This window comes from Phyllostomus discolor, chromosome 5 (assembly GCF_004126475.2).
Source record: "Phyllostomus discolor isolate MPI-MPIP mPhyDis1 chromosome 5, mPhyDis1.pri.v3, whole genome shotgun sequence".
Lineage (NCBI taxonomy): Eukaryota > Metazoa > Chordata > Mammalia > Chiroptera > Phyllostomidae > Phyllostomus > Phyllostomus discolor.
Genome location: NC_040907.2, coordinates 26,382,031 through 26,405,017, shown reverse-complemented (window position 1 = coordinate 26,405,017; position 22,987 = coordinate 26,382,031). Strand labels below are relative to the sequence as shown.

Genomic DNA, 22,987 nt, shown 5'->3' with positions numbered 1-22,987 from the left:
GCCTGCTCCTTGCTGCTGATGGAAAGTTCCCCTGACACCCGGGGCACATCTGCCCAGAAGCCCCCACAGGTGCCCCAGTTCACTCAGTGACATTCCATGCCACCTACCCCTATCTGGTCATGGTCCCCGGCCACTCCCCCCACAACCCCAAACTGTTCCCTCAGTGAGCACTGTCTCCCACCTCTCCATTCCAGGATCCCTCACTTCCCTGGGGAAGAGGCCCCAGGGAGGCCTCCCTGAAAAGCCTTCCTTGTCCAGCTGGAATTTCCCGCTCTTACCTAAGGGGCTCATGTTGGTCATGCGCCCCCCAGAGCTATGCTTTGGAAGTGCAAGCTCCATGTCAGGTTTTAAGAGCCCTCCACCCCCCAAACACACCCATATAAACTCACTTTTTTCTTTCTTGTCTTTGACACTAAGGATTCAGGGTAAAATACCTCACAGCCGGCTCTTGGATTACAAAAGAGTGTTAACGAGCACCTGGATTGGGCTCCACAACAGAGAAGAAGGATCTACGTGTCTGTTCAGGATGACGCAGGAACACCGTGAGTTAAGATGAGCAAACCCGGACTTCTGGCCAAGATGGAGGCGTAGGTAGACACACTGTGCCTCCTGGCACAACCAAAATAAGGTCAGTAACAATTTAGAAACAAGATAACAACCAGATCTGACAGAAAATTGAACTGTATGGAAGTCGGACAACCAAGGAGTTAAAATATACACATTCATCCAGACTGGTAGGAAGGGCGGAGTCGGGCAGCTGAGCAGAGAGCAATTGAAGCACAAAAAGCCGTGGCACCAGGCTCGTAAGGCATCCCGGGCGCAAGACCACAGCGGGCAGACCCTGGGCGTGCAGGTGGCTGGCAGACCCAACGAGGTGGTGAATGTGAAGCAAGGCACTGCACGTAAGACGGCTGGCTGTCCAGGTGGTCCCATATTCACGCACTGATAAACCAGGCGAAATTGGGCAATGAGACAGACGGCACAACCCAGGGTCCCAGCGCTGGGAAATAGATCCTGGGACACTGATTGAAAACACTTGTGGGAGTTGAGGCACAGGGAGAGACTCCCAGCCTCATGGGAGAGTGCATTGGAGAGACCAATTGGGTCCTGGAACGTGCACAAGCCCACCCACACGGGAATTAGCACCAGAAAGGCCCAGTTAGCTTGGGGGAAGTGGTAGAAGGGAGTGAAATCCGACAGAGAGAAGAGCAACTGCCATTGTTCCCTCTCAGACCCTGCCCCCAGATACAGCATCACAACCCAGCAACTGGGTTGCCCCGCCCTAGTGAACACCTAAGGCTCTGCCCCTCATACCTAACAGGAGGAACAAGACCAAAAAAAAAAAAAAAAAAAAGGCCTGAATGGAAGAACAGATCAAAGCTCCACAGCAAATACAACTAAATGACAAAGAGATAGCCAACTTATCAGATGCACAGTTCAAAGCACTGATGATCAGGATGCTCACAGAATTGATTGAATTTGGTTGCAAATTAGACGAAAAAAAGCAGGCTACAATAAATGAAATGAGGGAAAATGCACAGGGAACCAACAGTGATTGGAAGAAAACTGGGACTCAAATCGATGGAGTGGACCAGAAAGAAGAAACAACCAAACAGAAAAGAATGGAGAAATAAGAAATCAAAAAAATGAGAGGCTTAGGAACCTCCAGGACATCTTTAAATGTTCCAACATCCGAATTATAGGGGTACCAGAAGGGGAAGAGGAAGAGCAACAAGTGGAAAACTTATTTGAACAAATAACAAAGGAGAACTTCCCCAATCTGGCAAAGGAAATGGACTTCTAGGAAGTCCAGGAAACTCAGAGAGTCCCAAACAAGTTGGACCCAAGGAGGAACACGCCAAGGCACATCATAATAACATTAGCTAAGATTAAAATGAAGGAGAGAATCCTAGAAGCAGCAAGAGATAAGGGGACAGTAACCTACAAAGGAGTTCCCACCAGACTGTCAGCTGATTTCTCAAAAGAGACCTTGCAGGCAAGAAGGGGCTGGAAAGAAGTATTCCAAGTCATGAAAGGCAAGGACCTACATCCAAGATTGCTCTATACAGCAAAGCTTTAATTTAGAATGGAAGGGCAGATAAAGTGCTTCCCAGATAAGGTCAAGTTAAAGGAGTTCATCATCACCAAGCCCTTATTTTATGAAATGTTAAAGGGACTTATCTAAGAAAAAGAAGATAAAAGGCATGTACAGTAAAATGACAGCAAACTCACCATTATGAACAACCACACCTAAAACAAAAACAAAAACAAACTAAGCAAACAACTAGAACAGGAACAGAATCACAGAAATGGAGATCACACGGAGGGTTAGCAATAGGGGAGTGGGAGTAGGAGAGAGGGGGAAAGGTACAGAGAATAAGTAACATAGATGGTAGGTAGAAAACAGACAGGGGGAGGGCAAGAATAGTAAAGGAAATGTAGAAGCTAAAGAACTTATGACACATGGACTTCCGGCAAGATGGAGGAATAGGTGGACGCACCGTACCGCCTTGCACAACCAAGATTAGAACAACAATAATTTACAGACAGAATAACACCCAGAACTGATAGAGGATTTATCTGAATGGAAGTCGGACAGCCAAGAAGTTGAAGTAGACCCGTACATCCAGACTGGTAGGAGAAGATGAGCCGGGCGGGCACGGGGCTGGCGTGGGTTGGCAGCGCACGGAGGTCGGGGAGAATTTGGCGCCAAATCGGCGCGACAGCCATCCGGGGTGCAAGAACACAGCGGTGGACCCTGAGTACGCAAGCTGCGGCTGGCGGACCCAGTGGGGCAGCAATTGTGGACCAAGGCAGAGCTCGCAGCCCAGGATCCCAGAGAAGAGTCTGAGCCCAGGAGAACAGAACTACCGCCATTGTTCCCTCCCGTCCCCGCTCCCGCCTCCGCCCCCGCCCCCACATATAACGTCACAATCTAGTGACTGGGGTGCCCAGCCCCGGTGAACACCTAAGGCTCCACCCCACACCGTAACAAGAGCAACCAGACCAGAAAAAAAAAAAGAGATAGGTAGAGATATGTTTCCAACAGAACAGATCAGTCCCCCAGGACTCATCCTTTTGAGCAACCAAGAAATAGCCAATCTATCAGATGCATAGTTCAAAACAGTGGTGATCAGAAAGCTCACGGAATTGGTTGATTTTGGGTGCAAATTAGATGAAAAGATGCAGGTTACCATGAAAGAGATGAAGGAAGATATACGGAGGAGAGCCAATAGTGAAGGGAAGGAAACTGAGTCTCAAAACAATACAGTGGAACAGAAGGAAGATAGAATCAACCAAGCAGGAAAGCATGATGAGATAAGAATTCAAAAAAATGAGGAGAAGCTTAGGAACCTCAAGGACACCTTTAAACGTTCCAACATCCGAATTATAGGGGTACCAGAAGGGGAAGGGGAAAAGCAACAGATTGAGCATGTATTTGAACAAATAATAAAGGAGAACTTCCCCAATCTGGCAAAGGGAACAGTCTTCCAAGAAATCCAAGAAGCTCAGAGAGCCCCAAAGAAGTTGGACCCAAGAAGAAACACAGCAAGGCACATCATAATTACATTAGCCAAGGTAAAAATGAAGGAGAGAATCCTAGAAGCAGCAAGAGATAAGGGGACAGTAACCTACAAAAGAGTTCCCATCAGACTGTCAGCTGATTTCTCCAAAGAGACCTTACAGGCAAGAAGGGGCTGGAAAGAAATATTCCAAGTCATGAAAGACAAGGACCTACATCCCAGATTGCTCTATCCAGCAAAGCTCTCATTTAGAATGGAAGGGCAGATAAAGTGCTTCTCAGATAAGGTCAAGTTAAAGGAGTTCATCATCACCAAGCCCTTATTTTATGAAATGCTAAAGGGACTTATCTAAGAAAAGAAGATAAAGAAAAAACATGTATAGTAAAATGACAGCAAACTCACCATTATGAACAACCACACCTAAAGCAAAACCAAAAGAAACTAAGTAAACAACTAGAACAGGAACAGAACCACAGAAATGGAGGGCACATGGAGGGTTAGCAGCAGGGGAGTGGGAGGAGGAGAGAGGGGGAAAAGGTATAGAGAATAAGTAGCATAGAATGTAGGTTGAAAATAGGGGGAGGGCAAGAATAGTACGGGAAATGTAGAAGCTAAAGAACTCATAAGTATGACACATGGACATGAACTAAAGGGGGGGGAATGTGGGTGAGAGAGGGGATACAGGGTGGAGGGGAGAGAAGGGGGAAATGGGACAACTGTAATAGCATAATCAATAAAATATATTAAAAAAAGAACTTATGACACATGGACATGAACTAGAGGGGGGAATGTGGGTGGGAGGGGGGTGGAGGGGACTGAAGGGGGAAATTGGAAAACTGTAACAGCATAATTAATAAAATGTATTAAAAAAAGGATGAGCAAACTCGTCTCAGTCCATTGGTTAGGTTTCTAGAACTCCTCCCATCACACGCCACAGCCTTTGGCAACACGCAGGTGGACGATTCACGGAGGAGACTTCCTGGTGGCTCGTCAGACTGATAGTCCCTTCCCCTTCAGTACCTCCCATTGCCCAGTCACTGTCCCCCTCAGCAGGTCCCGCTTTCCTTCCAGAGACACCTATTTAGCAAGGAGGAGGAGACATGTGGGGCTGGAGAAGGTGAGGCTGCGGAGAAACAGTTTAGCCTCAGAATGAAAGGCCACGAAAGAAAACCCAGAAATGGCAGAAGTGGCCCTGGCCGTTGGAGCTCAGTGGACTGAGCGCCGGCCTGAGAACCAGAAAGTCGGTTTGATTCTTGGTCATCTCCCTCTCTTTCTTCCTCCCTCCTCCTATCTCTAAAAATAAATAAATCAACCATGAAAAAAGTAAACTTGAGAGAAACTAGAGGTAAAAGGGAGATGGCCAAAGGAAAGAATCGTTCATTCAGGCAGCAGGTCTTCAGAGCACAGACGGACTTTCACATTCGTGTGTTTTTCACGGAGCCAGTGAAACGGTGCGTCAGCTGCTCTCTGGGTGGGCTGCTCCCTCCCCATTTTCCCACACTCGTCATTCATTCACGAGGAAGAAATCCTTCCTATGGGGAACAACAGGTTTGACATAGACATCGCAGGGGACAGGGCAGCCCATTATGTCCTCAGCGCCTGTAGCAGAGCTTTCTGAGTCCTCACAGAACACACAAGATAAACGTCTCTGCTCTCCTTTCGTTTTATTTAAAGTCATTTCCCTCGAGAGAATAGAGTCTTTCTAGCCCGAGATGCCAGGAGAAAAGTGGAGAGACTGCTTACGAAATGGAGAATGGTGATTCCCGACTTCCTTCGGATGACATCCTGAGCTTAAACTGAAAACCACCGCCTCCGAGTGCAAGGCCTCCTTCCCGGTCAGGGCGTCACCTGCTGCATGGGCCTGATGTCGGGTGAGACGGCGAAGGTGCTCCCCGTGCTCTTTTTGATGTCCTCCACGGTCAGGCCCTCCCAGAGCTCCACCAGCGTCAGGCCTTTCTTCTTGTGCACGTCAAACACGGCCTTTTCCGTGATGATGCGGTCCACGCACCGCTTCCCGGTCAGGGGCATCGTGCATTTCTCCAGGATCTTGGGCTGGTTGGCCTTGTTGCAGTGCTCCATGGTGACCACCACTCTGGTCTTGACGCTGGACACCAAATCCATCGCACCCCCCATCCCCTTCACCTTCTTCCCGGGGATCATCCAGTTGGCCAGGTCGCCGTACCTGGAAACCTGCATGGCCCCCAGCATGGTCAGGTGCAGGTGTCCGCCTCGGATCATGGCGAACGAGTCGTTGCTGGAGAAAAAGCAGCCCCCGGGAATAATGGTGACCGTCTGCTTGCCCGCATTGATGAGATCTGCATCTGCCTCCTCCTCTTTCAGCGGGAACGGACCCAGGCCCAGGATTCCGTTTTCACTGTGAAGGTGAACAGTTAAGTTGGGGCTGATGTAGTTGCTGGCCAGAAGGGGGATTCCTATGCCCAAGTTGGCATACATGCCATCCTCAAATTCAAGAGCTGCCCGTTTGATGATTCAGGTTCTTATGTCATCTGAAGACATGGCTTTTTTATCTTCCTCTTTCCGGACTGTTAAGTGCTCAATTACTTTCTTGTACTTCTTCCCCTGTATCACGCGATCGACGTAAATGTGAGGAACATGAATGTCTTCTGGGGCAAACGACCCCACGTCCACGATTTCTTCAACCTCCACCACGGAGATGTCCGCAGCTTTGCACATGGGGACGTTGAAGTTCCTGGCACTCTTCCTGAAGATGACGTTTCCCGCACGGTCGGCCTTCCACCCTTTCACCAGAGCAAAATCCGCCGTGATGGCGTGCTCCAGGAGATAGTGCTCCCCGTGAAACTCCCTCACCTCTCTGGGCTGACTCATGATGGCGATGTGGCCGTCGTGGTCGTACCTGATGGGGGCGCCTCCTTCCTGGACCAGGGTCCCGTAGGCCGTGGGCGTGTAGAAGGCGGGTACCCCCGCCCCGCCGGCGCGGATGCGCTCTGCCAGGGTGCCCTGCGGCGTCATCTCCAGCTCCAGCTCTCCCGCCAAGAACTGCTGCTCACACAGCACGTTCTCGCCCACGTAGGAGCAGATGATGCGGGTGATCTGCTTGGACCCCATTAAAAGGCCCAGCCCGAAGTTGTCCATGCCCACGTTGCTGCTGACCACGGTCAAGTCCCTCACGCGGGTCTTGAGCAGCGCCCCTATCAGGTTCTCGGGAATCCCACAGACCCTAAAGCCGCCGACCATGATCTTCGCTCCATCGGAGATGTCCTTCACAGCCTCCACAGGTTCTGTGTAGAACTTGGTGCGGGCACGAGCGCTGGTGTCAAAGCGGCTGACACCACCCCTCAGCCGGAGCGGCAGGCGGGGACACACTGAGGGAGCGATGTCGCCAGGAGCAGCGGAGAGGCCATCTTCTGCAGATGCTCCAGGAACCCCAGGTCGCACATAACCGGGCAGGGAGGGCACCCAGGCGGTGATGCGCCAGCCTGCTGGTGCCCCCACGCCGCCCAGCCACGCCTCCCACTCAAGGGGCAAGCGAGGCGCTCAGCCTCCCGGCCCTGGAACAGCAGACAGCGAGGTGGGGGAGGAGACCTGGCCCAGGACTGTCCACTCCGACGGCGGGGGCGGGCAGGGGGCGTACCCACGACGCCCGCCCTGGTTGGTCTTCCCCAGTGGCATCACTCAGAGGAAGACTCAGTCGCAGGCCCCTTCGGGCTCCATCGCTGAGCTCTTTCCCCAGGTGGCCTGCTCCAATCTCAAGACTCTAAACCCACTTCTAGGCCAGTGGTTCCCACACCTGTCTCCAGCACGCACCTGTCCGGGAATGACACGTTGGTGGAGCTCTGCCAGGGCTGTCAGTGCTGTGGGGCCAGAGAGAAGTCTCCACCCCCTGCCTCACACCCGCGCCTCCTCTATTCTTCCCCAACAGGCAAGGGGGAAAAATCTACATATATAATTATATATAAATACATTTATATGTTTACATGTAAATACATAAGTACATATATATATATGTATATATATATATATATTTAAATCCACTGGCACGCAGAGAACAGACTGCTGGCTGGCAGAGGCTGTGGGGTTGGGCAGTGGGTGGAGAAGGTGAAGCGACGGAGGAGCACAAACTGGTGGTGACAGAACCGTCACGGGGCATCAAGTGCCGCGGAGGAATGTCTGCACACTGTCACACCTGCAGATGGTGCCGGGGGTGCTGGAAATGCCCGGGGAACCCTGTGTAAAGTACCTGCTTGTCTAAGCGCTACGCTGCACACCTGAAACTCATATGAAATCTACTGACTGTAAACTGTAATAAAAACAAATCCACCGGCTCCATCCACGTTACCCATGATTCCTCTGCCCTCTTTTCTCCGTTTCTGCTTCTCCCAGCCCCCCACAGCCCTCACCTGGACACCGTGACTCCCGGGACCACTCTGGCTTCACGTCACTCTTGTCCCTAGTTGCCGGGAGCCAGCCCAGCCCTGCTGTCTGACACAGTCACAGAGGGAGCCGTGCGTCTGCACAGCAGACACGGTGGGGGAAAGTACCTGGCACTCCTCTGCTTAATCACTGTATTACTGTCCGTGCTTAGGGTCTATGTGGTTTACCATAGAACCGGGACAAATGGCAATTCCACAGAAGAAATACAGTTCTTCGGAAGTAAGCAAGAAAATGACAGCTCATTGGAAAGTGATTCCCCACCAGAGTGTCCTCCTAAGTGGGTTAGAGAGTTCAAAGAATGGGAATGGAAAAAACTCCTAGGATTACTCCCTACAAAAGCCCCTATACCCACCCCTATTACACAATTCCTTAGAACCAGGGCTCCAGAGATAAGGAAGAGACTCAAAAAGCACATTTGGTCAGCATTGTGCCAGTATCCATGGTCTGTTCCCCCTCTAACTCCTAGGCCCACTGATCCCCCTGTACCCTACACAGGAATCTATCATAAAGGGACACGATGGGTAAATATAAATGGATATTGGAAAGATTTTTATACACTCCCCTTCTATGAGGCACTTAAACGATGAGGGCCCCCATGGTGTTTGTTGCCAAAAAAGGTCAGACATCAAAGATGGAAAGAAATAATAGAAATGCATCAACACCAAGGTAAATGGGAGGCAGCTGAATGGACTGAGTAACACAAAGATTATTACTTGCATAGAAAGACAGGGTTCTAGCGCTGAAGTGAAATGTGAGAGACAGGTACTAACCACACTGACCACCAAAGCCTTCCGCATGACCTTTGCCAGTGAGCTAAAACAACCCTGTGCCCTTCTATGTGCCCAGCTTGTGGCTTTAGAATATATAGATTAAAATTCAGTTAAGCTTTAGAAAATTAAGGTGTTATATAACGTGGTAAAACATGTTACTGATTAATTGCAGAGATTAGGAGCTAAAAGCTTGCACAATAATATGCAATGGATAGCTACTTCCTATTATGCCTGTGTCATATTTTCTACAGAACAATGACAAAGCAGATACGCCCTAAGAACCACATTTTGATTGTTTTCACATATGCCACATGTACACACCCAACTGTATAAAAATAAAGAACTCCAGAGCCCAGCAGAGATGCCAGGCTGTTGAGCTTGAAATTGCACCTCTCGTGACATTCCTCCACCGATGCCGTCCCTCCACTGGGAATCCCTGCACCTGCTGGAGCTGGACTCAGGCACCCAGCAGTGTGCATGGCCCACTGGAGTCGGGGGGTGTTTATTTTATGCACATGACACATAAAGTTCTTACTTTACACTGGCTGAGATCTACAGAAAAATGGCAAAGTCGGTATAGAGACGTCCCAGACACCCAGATGCAGTGCTCCCTGGGAAATGCTGACATTTCAGTTACCGTGGTACGTTTGTCACAACTAATGGACCAGTGTCAGTGTCTCCTTATTTTCCAAACAGCACTGTTTATTCCGATTTTGTTAGCTTCCCCCAGTGTCCTTTTTCTCTCCCAGGTCCCCATCCTCAGGCACCTCTGGGCTGTGACAATTTCTCAGGCTTTCCTTGTGTTTGGTGACCTTGACGGTTCTGAGAAGTACTTGTCCAGCATTCTGCAGGCTTTCCTTCAACTCGGGTCTGTCCGACGTTCTTCTCATGGTTGTTACACTGGGGTTACGGGTTGGGGGTCTCACCCACTCATACCCAGGGTGCACAGGAGCCACGTGACTTACTCTCGGGAGCCTGGGTCACCTGGCTGCGGTGGTGCTGGCCAGCTTGTCCACTGTCAAGCGCCCTCCCCTCCCCTACACTCTGTCCTCTGGGAAGCGGGTCACTAAGGACAGCCCACACTGAAGGGGTGGGAGTGAAGTCACACCTCCTGGAGGGATCTTCTATGAAAAGCTGAATCAGATCCTGCACCCTCCACAGCTAGTAAATTCAAAAAGCTCCCTGAAAACTCCAGCCCCTCACCCTGGTTTACCCTAACTCAGAACGCCCCCTGCCTGCCTCTCTCAATCTCCTCTCCTCCCAACCTCTCCCTGACCCGCTCTGCTCCAGCCATGGCGGTCCCCTGCTGTGCTCACACATGCCAATCTGGGGCCCACCTTCCGGCTCTCTGTCCCCACTGCCCAGGACAGAGGAGGTTCTGCCCCCAAACACCTGGTGGATGAGTGAATGTGTGAATCCTCCTGCAGATGAGGGAACCAGGCTTGGAAGGGAAGGTAACCCGCCAAGGCGACAGCTGGAAAGCTGCAGAGCTGGGATTCAACCCAGGCCTCTCTGATCGCAGCCCCCAGGGGAAGGTTCACTGCCGGACCCGGCGTCTTACCGTCCTCTGTTTCCACAAAGAGGCGGAGTCCCAGGTCCTTGTTACGGTTCAACAACCAGCGGTCACTGGCTGCTGTCACGTCCAACACCAGCCAGCCTTCGTCCTCAGCTCGGAGCGTCTGAAGATCCAAAAAGAACAAGTCAGACTCCCTGTGGATACGAAAGAACAATTAACCGAAGCCGGCACAGCTGCCTCCGTGTTTCCAGTGCCCACCTGGGGGACCCACCTGGGGGATCCACCCTCCTGGCTCTGAGCTGGGTGCCTACTGCCTTATCTCACTGCATCGATGTGCAAAAGTGCCGCTGCCCCTGTAGACAATGGGGAAACTGAGGCTTGGGAGCTCAGTGACCCATCCAAGGTCCCACAGCCAGGACGGCAGGGAGGTGGCTTGAAGCCAGGGTGCCAGGCCTTGGAACTAGCATCCTTCATCAGAAGGGTGTGCTCCCAGGAAGCTCCCCACCTGTCCCCTGGGAAAATTCCCCACAAGCTGGGCCAGACACACCGACAGAGGCCTGACCGGCAGGCTCGGGGGACAGGCACCTGTTGGCTTGCTCCCTGACCACCTCGAACATGCTGACGTGCAGGGTCCTGTTGAGCGGGTGGGTGCTGGGCAGCTTGTAAATCCGGAACTCAGCGGCGGTGACCGTCTCCCCCGCCGGGATCTGGGTCAGGTCAAAGAGGAACTCCTTCCAGTGGGGTTCCTGGTGGCCCAGGGCGCGGTCGAGCTCCACTGCAAGACACAGCAGGCTGGTGTTCGGTCCCGGTTTTGGGCTCGGGCTCCAGGGTGGCAGGGCCTGGTGGGAGCCTGGGGCCCGGGCTGCCTGTGGGGAGGCATTTCCTCCTTGGGGAATGGGCTTGACTCCATCATGCTGACCTGTGAGCCCCGCAGCGAGGTGCCCAGCACAGCACGTGCCACACAGTCGGGGTCAACAAGGGCAGCTTCTCCTCTGGCCCCCAAGCCTCCAACCCAGCGGGGCCCTGCTCAGCCCCTGCTGGCTCCCGCTCTGGGACCCACAGATGAGGCAGAGAGGACAGGTCCCTCCTCTGGAGAGCTGGACTTCAGCCCCAAGGCAGAATAGGCCACGTGGTGGGCACGGACTCGGCCGAGTGCATTTCAGAGGCTACCGATGTGTGTGGGTGGGATGTGGGGGACAGTGAGCGATCACAGCTGACTCTGGGCCTTGAGGGGCGACGGTGAACTCGCCAGGTCACAGGAAAAGGATGCTGCTATAGAAGAAGGGACCTGCGTGAGCAATGGCCTAGAGCTGAGGGACTGATGGCCCAGGCAGGAAAACAACCACCATAAAACACAGCAAAGGGCCGAAGGATGGCGGGAACTTTTGGAAGAAGGGTGAGGGAAGGCCAGAGGGAGATGGAAAGGAACAAGGAGAAACAAGGCAGGAGTGACAGCTCCTGGAGAGGCCCTGTCAAGTGCTGGGGAAGTCCCATGGTGTGGTGCGATCAGAGCAGGCTTCCTGGAAGAGGTGACATCTGAACTGGACTTGGAAGATAGATGGAGTCTTGGCAGGTGCAGAGGTGGCAGGAAGGGCATTCTAGGCAGAAGGGACATGGAATGCACAGGTTGAATGGGCCGGAGCCACCCACACATCAGTAGGGTTGATTATGGAGTGAGTCTGGCTGTGGCCTGACTGTGGAGGGCTGGAGTTCTGGCCTAGGAGCATGGGCTGTGCCTCTGGCCTGTGGGGGCCAGGGTTCCGGCAGCAGGGCAGCAGGTGACTGGCGTGGAGTGGAAGCTGTGCATGGAGGGGGGGTGAGGCACAGGCTGAAGGGGGACCCGAGGTGGGTGCAGAATAAATCCCCAGCTGCCCGGGATGTCCAGGACAATATATGTAGGGCTGTTTCACTCTAGTTTTCTAGTTTACTTTCTTAAAAAAAAAACAAAACTTATTTTTAGAGAGGGGGAGGGAGAGGAAAGAGAGGGAAAGAAATATCACTGTGTAAGAGAAACATTGATCAGTGGCCCCTTGCACGCCCCCAAGTGGGGACTTGGCCCACTACCCAGGCATGTGTCCTGACTAAGAATTGAACGGGCAACCTTTTGGTTCACAGGCTGACTCTCAATCCACAGAGCCACAGCAGCCAGAGCGAGCCTCTGTCACTTTCAAACACTAACAATCTGTGTTTCCGGAAAGCAGGGGCGGGAGCCGCCCAGCACCTTCCCCAAAACCCAACACTGAGATTTTAATTATATGTCTGTGAGTCTTTTTAAAAATTCTCTCTCTGGCTCCTGGGCTCAGTGACCACAAGTCACCGGGGGGAGGGGTGTGTGGATGTGGGGAGCACTTCCTGTCCTCGCGGTGGGAGCCTGTCCGGTGATGGGCGGGGCAAACAGCTGTGCTGCGTGGGGCCAGCGGGCACCGTGTTTGGGCAGGAGGAGAAGACGGTTCCATCTTCAGACTCAGGACAGGAGGAAATAAAATGTCCATCATCAGGGCGCTGGACACGCAGCAAATGCCCTCGGGAGCCAGGCTGTCTCAGACATACAGGGTGGCCTCGGGTCCTCCACACTGGCAGCAAGCGGAGGACAGGGTTCTGGACAGAGGCACGCGTGCACACACACGACTTTGGTGACAATTCCTGTGAATTCAGGAGCACACAGACCACATCTGCAGGACGAAATAGGTCCAGGCTGTTGGCCGTCACAGGCTGTGGCACGGAGAATGAAGGGACGTCCTTCCTTCACACCCTTCCCCAGACCCTGTCACAGCAGCGCTCTGTGGTCTGTCTCCCGGGCGCAGCAGGGTCTGACGGGCGGGTCGCCGGGAACCTCTGCAGGCCTGACGCTGATTTTCCTGTTGGATCCGGGGACTGGGGAACGACCCGCAGACCTGCCAGTGCCACGCAGGTGCCAAACCGTGCGGCCTCCCTCCTTTGCTGGGTCAAGGCCGCCTCGTTCACCTGAACTGCCTCTAGTTCCAAACTTCCGTTCTGGGCGCTCTGATAAACCACCCAGTAGCTCCAGCACAGGAAACGGCCCAGCCTGGCTGCTCCAGGCAAGCTCTGGAAGATGGGACATTTTCCAGAAAATAATGCTTTTAATCAGAAACTGATAAAACTTTCAGTAAGTACCCAAGGGGAGTTCTCCCTCTCTTTGCTGGAACTCTGTGGATGTATAACTTTTCAGAGGTTGCTCCTTTGGCTTAGGGAAGATATTTCTTCTCAAAAGCTGAGTGAGCAACAGCATTTGTAGGGACCTGGAGTTTCCCCTGTGGAGTTGCTGGCAGGTGCCCTGCGATAAGCCACTACAACAGCCCTGAGAAGGGCAGCTGCTCCGGCCTGCAGCCGGAGCTCCGGGTCCCAGCCCTGACCAGTACTTCCCCCGTGTGGGCTCAGTCTCCTTATCTGTCAAGTGGGGATACAAGGAGCCTTTCCATACAGGGCTGAAAGGGCTTTGAATAGGGCAGAGATTATGAGATAGGCTACTCCTTATCTCATAATAGTGATGGCTACTCCTTAGGAGTCAGGATGGCTGCTGACCTCTAACTTCTGACCCTAATCAATATATCGCAGCAATGACCTCCTGCCAGCACCATTAGGAGATTCATGTGTGAAACTTAAGAGCCATGGGGGAAAACAGAGTTAGCTGATTTCCTTTTCTGAATAAAAGTATAAAATAAAAGACAGTAGAACATCAAATGTATCAATGCAGCTGAAAGGCGTTTGGATGGCATCAAGGCGCCTCCTTGGTCAAGGCTCCTGGACCTCTGGGTCTCAGTGTGTGCATCTGCAGAACGGCCCTGTGATACCAGGTCAAAGGAAATTGTGAAATGCCACGTTTGCTATTGTGGCCGGTACTTGGTTATGGTCCAGCAAATGCTTCTGATACATTTTTCAGAAGCATTTCCTTTGTAGTACCGCTTCATGCCCAGCCTCCCCCTTCCCTATGCCACGGTCTGGAATCTCCCAAAGATGCCTGGGCTCAGACCGGCAGCCCTGCAGCAATGCCACGGGGGCCATTGCCCGAGTTCTGGCTCAGGCTCAAAGCAGACACTGACCCTTTCTTTGTGAAAGTGCCGAAGATTCCAAACCATCGAGCTCTAAGGACAGAGATCACCACGTATGCTCTCCTCGTGAGTTTCCGAGCACTGCAGATGGAACCTGGGAGTTCGCACCCTGCATGGGCCCCTTCCACGGCAGTGGCCCTCCCCCCACCATGTGATGCTGAAATAATGGTGTAAAATCCAAGTTGGACTTGGCCCATTGCCGCTCCCCATCCTGCTGCTGTTGTTTGATGATCCTCAGAGGGCATTTATGGGAAAAGCCAAGGAGTGTGCAATGTGATTTCTCGGGTTTTCCCAGTAAAATTTTGCTCCCGGTTGTGGGGTTGGGTGGTTCATTCCTGGGCCCCCTGGCAGACTCAGACAGGCTGAGTGGGGTGGGGTGGGCGCTCCCTTCCTGGCGTGTGTTCTGGATCCTGGACATCTGAGACATGTCCTACCAGGGGTCCCCTCGCCTGGATTGATTACTGGCCTGTGAACCCAAAGGCTGCTGGTTCAATTGTCTCTGGTTTAATTCCCACTGAACCAGGCTGCTTCAGTGCCTGGGGTGCGGGCCAGGTCCCCAGTTGGGGGCATGAGACAGGCAACCGATCAATGTATCCCTCACACATGGATGTTTCTCTCCCTCTCTTCCTCCTTTCCTCTCTCTCTAAAAATCAATAAATAAAATCTTTTAAAACACACACACACACACAAAAGCAGCCTTGCCTTCACCTCCTCACCTTTACTCCCAGAACTGTCCCCAGATAGTGCCACTGTCTCCTGGGAGACCGAGAACCACTGTCTTGGGTTCCTGCTAGGAATCAGTTCCTCCGGAGGAGCCAGGCAGAAGGAACAGTAAATGCAAAGGCCTTGCATGTTCCAGAAACACCCAGGAGGCCAGTGGGGCTGGAATCTAGGGGCCCAGGGATGAGGTGTCCAAGACGAGGCTGGAGTGACAAGCAAGCCAGTTCACGGTTCTGTTTCTCAGCTCCTAAGAGCTCAGCAGAGCGAGTCCAGAGATCTCGATGACACAGGAGAAATGTGATAAAGCTCACCCACTGCGGATGCTATAATGGCCCCGGACCCTGTGAGGTGGGTTGGGCTGGAAGCCCCTGGAGTTTCCTGTGGCCAAGAGAGACTTTCAGTGGGCTCCATGGACAGTGTCCCTTGTCCCATGTCTGCTCCAGGGCAGGTGGGACATGGACCCAGGGTTGGGGACAGTTAATGCCACCGCTGTTTCCACAGGTACCTTATTTTCTACAAATTCCACTTGGGGAAACACTCAAAGGGTTTACTTTCTTAACCTTCTTCCTTGGCTCCAGGAAATAAAGAATCACAGGACCTTCTCCTCCAGCCCGATTAAACAGCCTCTGGGCCCCACGTTTTCAGGAAGGGGCCTGCCGGCAGGACGTGGCCTCTGAGACCCTGCACCCGCCACTCACGGGCCAGACCTCCAGAGGCCACACCCCGTGTGCACCAGCCCGACACCAGCAAAGCCTTTGGCTATTTTCGTGCCCTGGGGAAAATTTAGAGTCGCCCAGATGACCTGAGTCTATCTTGTTTCTGTCCAAAAAGTAAGACTGCAAAAGAACCCCTCTTCTTCCAGCCCAGAGCAGCTGTTCAGACAATAGAATCTTCTGACCTGTCCATCTGTCCTTCCTGCCCTCGAACCATTCCCCAGCCCTGCGGGGCTCCAGGGGGGGTCTAACCTGGGCTCCACGTTCCAGGACCCCCAGCCCCCTGAGCTGGCCTGGCCCCTCTACTCGTCCTCTGGGGTCTTCGGGCTGCAACACCCTCCTCTGATCCCTCCTCACAGCCGCTCTCCCCTGGGTGGCCCCCGTCCCACGTCTGAAGGCCGCTTTCAGTCCAGTGTGAAAGCCCCTCGTCCTCCTTGGACCCCACACAGATCAGCCTGCGGGCGCCCCCTTTCCCCGTTCCGGGGCCCCTGACCCTGCTCCATCTGCCCCCATGGGTGGAGAGCAGTGTGAAGGCGGGAGCCCAACAGTGTGCAGTGGAAGTGGGAGGCTCCGTCCCCCCCTTCCCAAGGGCTGCTGGTCCCCAGGACAGTGGCTCAGCGTCCAGCACCACCAGCCCTCGCTGCGGGTCTGGGAGTGGCTTCCATGTCACTGTGTGTGTCTCCATCCGAGGCCACTCGTGTTTCTCACTTTCCTGGGGGACTTGACAGCCCTGGGGTGGAGGGCAGGCTCCCCCAGGGCCCCACAGACGGACAGACGGGCTGGGCCCATCATGCTGGTCCTGCTGGTGATAGAGGCCAAGGGGCCCACTTCAGACCCGAAACAAGGCCCGGGTCCCCACGGCCTGCGCAGGCCCACGGGGGAGCCGCAGAACCCATCACCTGTGGGTTCCGCACCCTGAATGGCTTCCTCCCTCCAGAAATCTCAGCGCTGCCCGAGAGCAGCCCGGGTTTCGTCGCTGAGGTATTTTTAGTCAGTCCTCATTACCGACTGTTTTCAGAGCTCTCTCCATAAATGGCTCTGCTCTCATAATTACCAGTCCTGGCCTCAGACGGCTTCAGACCCCAAATTAAAAGGGAACACCCGCACACTCCACCACATCAAGCCCGCCAAGGCCCGAAATAGACCCAAGGAGATGTGAGCAAGAGGATGCGATTCCTCCCGTAAAAACCCGGGAGAGAACTGAACTGTGGGCGTTTTCCAGAAAGCTGTGGCCTGGCTGACACATCCCCCTCTCCCGGGGCAGTGTGTCCCGTGAGGCGGTGGGCCGTGCAGGCTGGGCCTCCACTCCATGGCGCCTGCCCCGGGGAGCCCCCACCAGGAGGCAGGGGGTGGGCATGTTCTGCGGTCAGAGCTGGAAAGGCCTTCGGGGTCACCCTGCCTAGAAGGGGAAACTGAGGCCCAGAAGGGGCAGGGACTTGCCAGGGGTCGCGTGGCAGGTCAGAGGTCCTGCACGTGGACTTTCAGACTTGGAGCCGATGTAAAAGGAGTTCCTCTGGGAGGCAGCACTGGGGTCAAGGGGGGGTCCCCTGTCTTCAAGTTCTGTCTGTCAGCAGGTGCCCTGAGAACGCCTGCTGAAGCCACCTTCCTCCAGGCAGGACCCTGCGGGGACTCGGGGCCCCAGGAGGACCCAGGGACATGCCGCACCCATTGTCACCTTCCAAAATGACAGAGAGGGCTGGCCCCGCCGGCCAGGCCAGACTCCTTCAGCTGGTCCTGGCCCTGCCTCCCACTGAACTCCTCTCTCCTTCAACTCTGCCCACAGGCCCCGAGCGCCTGACTCACAGAGACCGGGGTGGGGGAAGCATGAAGAGTCACATTTGGCCCCTGTTCCCAGGTGGTTTGTGGTTTCCTGGGGAGGAGGGCAAAGAGGTGACATACGTCTGAATCTATAGACAGAAAGTGTCTAACACGCACCATGAGGCGCAGGGGCTAGAACAATGGAAGGAGCTCATCTCTTTGGAAGGAGTAGGGGGTGGGAGGACTCAGGTTTATGGAAACCCCTGCCAATCACTTTTAAAGATGGAAGCAGAGGCGAGGAGAGTGTAGGCAGAGGGTGTAACATGAGCAAAGGCACTGAAGTGGGAAGTACTGTATCAATGGGCTCCCGTTTACCAAGTTCCTGCTGCGCCGTGCACAGCCAGCTGGCCTCAGTGCATGTTTCGCTTAGTCCTACGCTGACCTGGAAGGTAGGCCTCACGCACCTTAAAGGCATCCTAAAAGTGAGGAAATGAGAGTCAGAGACTTTAAAGGGAACCTGTGCACTGTCTCACAGCTCCCAACTGGCAGAGTCGGGACGGACATCCAGGTTTGGTACAACCACAGAGGGAAGAGGATGAAGATGCTCAGAGCAGCTTTATTCACAACCCCAAACTGGAAACAAGCCACGTGTCCACTCATGAGAAGGAATAAATGTGGCGCAGTCATGCAACCCAAAGCAAGTCATTCATAAAAAAAGAACTACAGATACAACATTGCGGATTAATCTCAAAAATATCCACGTGGAGTGAAAAACCAGACGCAAGAGTATGCACTGTATGATTTCCCTCACATGAAATCCAAAGCACAGGCCAAATGGCCGTGTGGTGACAGAAACGAGACAGGGGCTGCCTGCGGTGACTGGCTACTAGGACTCCGAGGGGCACTCATGTTATATGTTCCTATGAGGTCTGGATTTTGTATAATGAGTATGTGGTAGTTCTGTAAACCCCCAAACAATGGATACTTTAAAAACGGAATTCTCAGCCCTGGCTAGCGTGGCTCAGTGGCCTGCAAACCAAAGGGTCGCTGGTTCAATCCCCATGTAGCGCACATGCCTGGTTGTGGGCCAGGTCCCCAGTAGAGGGCGTATGAGAGGCAACCACATACTGATGTTTCCCTCTCTTTCTCTCACCCTTCCCCTCTGTCTAAAAATAAATAAATAAAATCTTAAAACAAACAGGATTCAGTTTATAACATACATCTAGTACTGTCTGATTCAGCAGCACTTACTGGATCTAGGATGGCTGGGCCTTGGGGTGGTGGAGAGGCAACTCCTATGTAGGAAAAGAGCAGAGGATGTGGGGACACCACCTGCTGTGTGGCCTTGGGAAAACTACCTGACCTCTCTGAGCCTCATTCTTCTCTTTAAAACCAAGATGTGATAGTTAAGTATGAGATGTAAATGAAGAAACAGATGTGGGGGTCTGGGCATGGGGTGGTGATGCGTGGGTCACCGGCCAGCAGTGACCACGGGACGCTGTGGATGGCTCGACGATAACATGCGAGAAAAACATGCACAGAGAGACTAGTTTCTGTGGGGAAGTAGGGACGAAATGGCCACCCCCCCTAGTGGGGAGCGCGCTGATATACCATCCATACCTGCTTTTATTGGGCTCATTTTGCATAATAATTCAGGTAAAGTACAGTACTCATTAGGGGGAAGTAAGGAACCATAGAAAACAAGGAAATCTGAGGGTCTATTTTGAGTCGGGGTCATAGAGCTGTAAGACTTTGAGGAACAAACTAACTTCCTCCTTGGATGCTTCTCATTCAACTGAGAGCATTCTAAACAAAGAAGGTTTCACAGTAATTTACATATTCTTTCTTAGGCCTGATCACCCGGGAATCCGTCCTTTTCAGCACAGAGCTGCACCACCCTGTCATTATTTCAGGCTTAGGTGGAGCAAGGGAACTAAGGCAACCAGGAGATAAGGAGATTTTCTCCCAGATGATGAGAACTCAGGCTATGTCAAAGCCGAGAAGCGAGGGTCCATCCACCCCCTTTTGCTGCAGCCCCCCAAGTCCTTCTTTTGGAGGGCCTCCCAAAGTAATCATGCCTATCTTAGGTCGTTCCCCCCCTTGGGGAATCTTACCCGTCTTTGGCTAACCGACCAAGCTTTTTTGGGGTTCAGTTATGAATAAAGCAGCAGAAGCAGCATTCCTGCCAGGGAGATAAGCTTTTGTCTCCTTGCTGGCCCACGATTCCAAGGGCGTTCCCTTAGCCTTAGCCTAGGCGGGGGTTTCAGCTTCTGATACCAGTCAGGGCGGTTCCCAACAGGGTGGCCCCTCAGCGTCATCTCACACGATCCCTGAGCGGCCCCACAGGCTGGGTACTGTACCCGTGACTATTTACGGAGTGAACTGGTGAAGCAAATGAAAGAATTCCCCAGTGAAGAACCAAAGAAAGTGACCCTGAGGCTCATGGAGGTAAAGAGTCGGTCCTTCAAGGTCACAGGGCTGAGCAGGACCTGGGCCACAGCCCTCATTCCCACTGACCCGGCCTCGCCCGATCCAACAGCCCCTGTCCTCAGTCACCCGAGACCCCAGAACAAACTAGCCCGGTGCAGGGAAGGGTCAGGACAAGAGTGAAGATGATTCATTCATTCCTGGCTGCGTCTCTGCCTGCACTGCTGTTCATGCCTCAGTTTCTTAATCTGGATTTTGAGCACCTGCCACCGTGCTGACATGAGGTGGGGGATTCTGGGGAAATAAGCAGAGTTGCTCCTTTCTGCCTGTTTCCTCCCTGAGGAGGGGCTGGGCTGGCCTGAGGCGGGGAGGGTGTTGTAAGAATGTACCCCCGACGGAGCCACAGGGTCAGAGCTGGGGGGCTCCTCTTTTTTCCGACACCATCACTATAGACTGGATGGAAAGCCAGAGGCCGAGAGCAGGGAAAGGACATGACGCAGGACATGAAGGAATCAATGAAGCTCTGACAGGAGAAGTCCCCGGTGCTGTCTCCTGTCCTCTCCCTGAGCACAGGCAGCACCGGGGCGAGGCTCTGTCTGCTCCGTGTCGTCATCGATCGGCCCCGTCACTGTGTTCTGGCCATGGGAAGCCAAGATTCTACAAGGCTGATTGACAGACAGGCCAGGCAGGGCCACCAGCCCTGACCACAGCCCTGGCCTCCTAACACAGGCACTGTCATGGCACAGGCCCCTGAAGCATCTGCTCAGACACGAGGCCCAACCCATGCACTGGTGGCCTGGGAGAGGTCCATGGCCTCTGGGTCCCACAGGTTACCCCTGAGGGTCCGGGACCTGGCCGGCACCAGGCCTGGCTTCTCAGGAGCCAGATGAGGCCGATAAGAAAGGCAGAGCAAGAGGCAGCGGGCATGGTGCTGATAGAACAGCGACTCTGCTATTAGACTCCATGGACGTCCAGGGCCTGGGGTTCTGGGCCTCCAAACAAGGGAGGAGTCCTGCTAGGTGTCTGATCCCTCACACCAGTTAAAACCACTCTCCCTGAGACTTCTACCAGCACAATTAGTACGTCAGAATAAAGAAGGCCCTCTGACAGTCGGCTGGGCCCGCCCACAACTGGGCTTCTGCTGAACAAGGACAGGCTTGTTGATCCCACGGGCCTCAGCTCTTAATGAAACACGCAGAGATGGTGGGGGAAGACGCTAGGGCTGGAAACCACTGCCTGGATAATGTCATGTACTTGCTGTGTGGCCCTGGGCTGGCCATTCTACCTCTCTGAGCCCATGAAATGAGATTGGATGAAATGAGGACTTACAGAGCTATGGAAATTCAAGTGCTAGTTTTTATTCTAAAAGTGGGTGGAGACACCTTTGGTTGACTTTTTAAATCTTTTCTGGGTTGCACATGTGTATAAGACACATGGGGACATTCCTGTCACATCCATCCCAGGGCTGGGCACCAGCTGGGAGGAACCAGCGTCTGCAGTGATGAGGCCCAGGTTCATCCTTAGGGAAGGGGGTGACTTTCTGCTCCTCCCACGCATCAACCAATCACACGACAGACAACTCGGAGGACGCACTGCTCACTAGGAGCCCCATCTCACAAGGAGGGACCTGAAGTTCAGATTGGGGAGGGACTTGCCTAAGATCACACAGCAGAGTCAGGAGGGGAACCAGGTCTTCCTGAGCTCAGGGCACTGCTTGGTTCACAGCCGCTGCTCCCACTAGGGCTGTGCACGCCTTGACCCAGGGGATGCTGGGGGAAGCAGGACGTGGGCTGGGCAGTGACTCACTCTAACAGATGGCTCCCTTGGGGGCATTTTCCGGGTGACTCCATCCACAGCTCTTCTTGGTCCTGAGCCCTGGGTCAGCTTGTCCCAAGGACAGAACTCCAGTCTCAGTCCCACATACTCTCTGTCCCTAGTCCCCACCCTGCCCTCTAACCAGGAAGGCAGCATCCAGGACTCGGTGACCCAAGTCCTGTGCCTGGCGTTGGGCTCTCAGCAGAGGGTAGCAGCTGCCTCCTGCTGCCCACTCCCCCACCTCAGCCCACCACCAGCTCTGGGCTGAGAGGGGCAGAGGCCTGTTTGGCTGCGCCCTCTTCCCGCCCTCCTGTAGGGAGCAAATGGCTGAGACCCCACGCTACCTGCTGCTGCTCCAGGGCCTGGGCTCCTCTGCCTAAACCCCTCTGAAGGCTCCCTGCACCCTGAAAGCCTGCCCTCCCGTCAGCAGAAATGTCCTGGAGAACCAGACATAGGGCCACACAACCTGGGCTGTGCTGGCTCTGCCACACAGAGGCCGAGCCATCCTGGGTGTGACACTGCCTCCCCCAGCCTCACCGTCCTCATCTGGGAGTGCGGATGAACATCTTGGCTGTTAACTGGGTTGTTGGGAACAAGAGTAGTGCTGTAGCCCGGGCTGGTGTGGCTCAGTTGGTTGGGCGTCTCCCCACAGACCGAAATTTTGCAGGTTTTATTCTCGGTTAGGGCAAATACCTAGGTTGTGGGTTCAGTCCCGGGGGAGAGTAGGTGCAAAAAGCAACCTATCAATGTTTTTCTCTCACATCGATGGTTCTCTCCACAGACCTGGACACTCACTGCATGTCCTCCCCAAAGAGCCACCGTGGGGGCGTCCGGACGGACACTCACTCATCGTCCCCTCAAGCGCATTCTCCCGGAGGGCGCACTGTCATTGAGTCATTGACTCCCATCCCCAGAGCCCGCACTCACCCATGTTCACGAAGCTCATGACCAGGTCGGCGCGGCCCAGGCCCCGCTCTCGGGGACCGCCGTCCTCGTCGTCACCTCCGGCCATGGCGTGGTAGAGGTCCAACATGAAGAGCGGCGCGGACGTGGGCAGCTGGGCGGCGGCAGGAGGTGCGCGGGGCCGGGGTCGCCCGGGCAGCCCAAGCACCGCCAGGATCTCGCGCTGCAGGTCGCGGCGCTCGCGCGGACCTAGGCGGCGCTGTGGGCAGCCGGCCGGGGGGTGCGGGCTGGGGCCGCCGCCACTGAGCGCGCAAAGTGCCAGGCCAAGGAGCCACAGGGGCCCGGGGCGCGCGGCCAT

The 22,987-nt window shown here is 54.0% G+C and overlaps 2 protein-coding genes across 2 annotated transcripts in view; both read right to left on the bottom strand.

Annotated features, from left to right (window-relative positions):
• Window positions 1-22,987, bottom strand: part of BMP8A (bone morphogenetic protein 8a) — a 35,709-nt gene extending 12,722 nt beyond the window's left edge. Inside the window, exons 1-3 of the mRNA XM_028513149.2 lie at window positions 22,654-22,987; window positions 10,809-10,998; window positions 10,269-10,417 (exon numbers count right to left, since the gene is read on the bottom strand). Coding sequence (XP_028368950.1) covers window positions 10,269-10,417; window positions 10,809-10,998; window positions 22,654-22,987 — 673 coding nt within the window. The remainder of the gene's footprint in view (window positions 1-10,268; window positions 10,418-10,808; window positions 10,999-22,653) is intronic.
• On the bottom strand, window positions 5,178-6,014 carry LOC114497414 (succinyl-CoA:3-ketoacid coenzyme A transferase 2, mitochondrial-like; the record flags this gene model as incomplete). The annotated part of the gene is made up of 1 exon (XM_028513147.2): window positions 5,178-6,014. A coding segment is annotated over one exon (654 nt), but the record flags the coding sequence as incomplete, so codon positions are not given.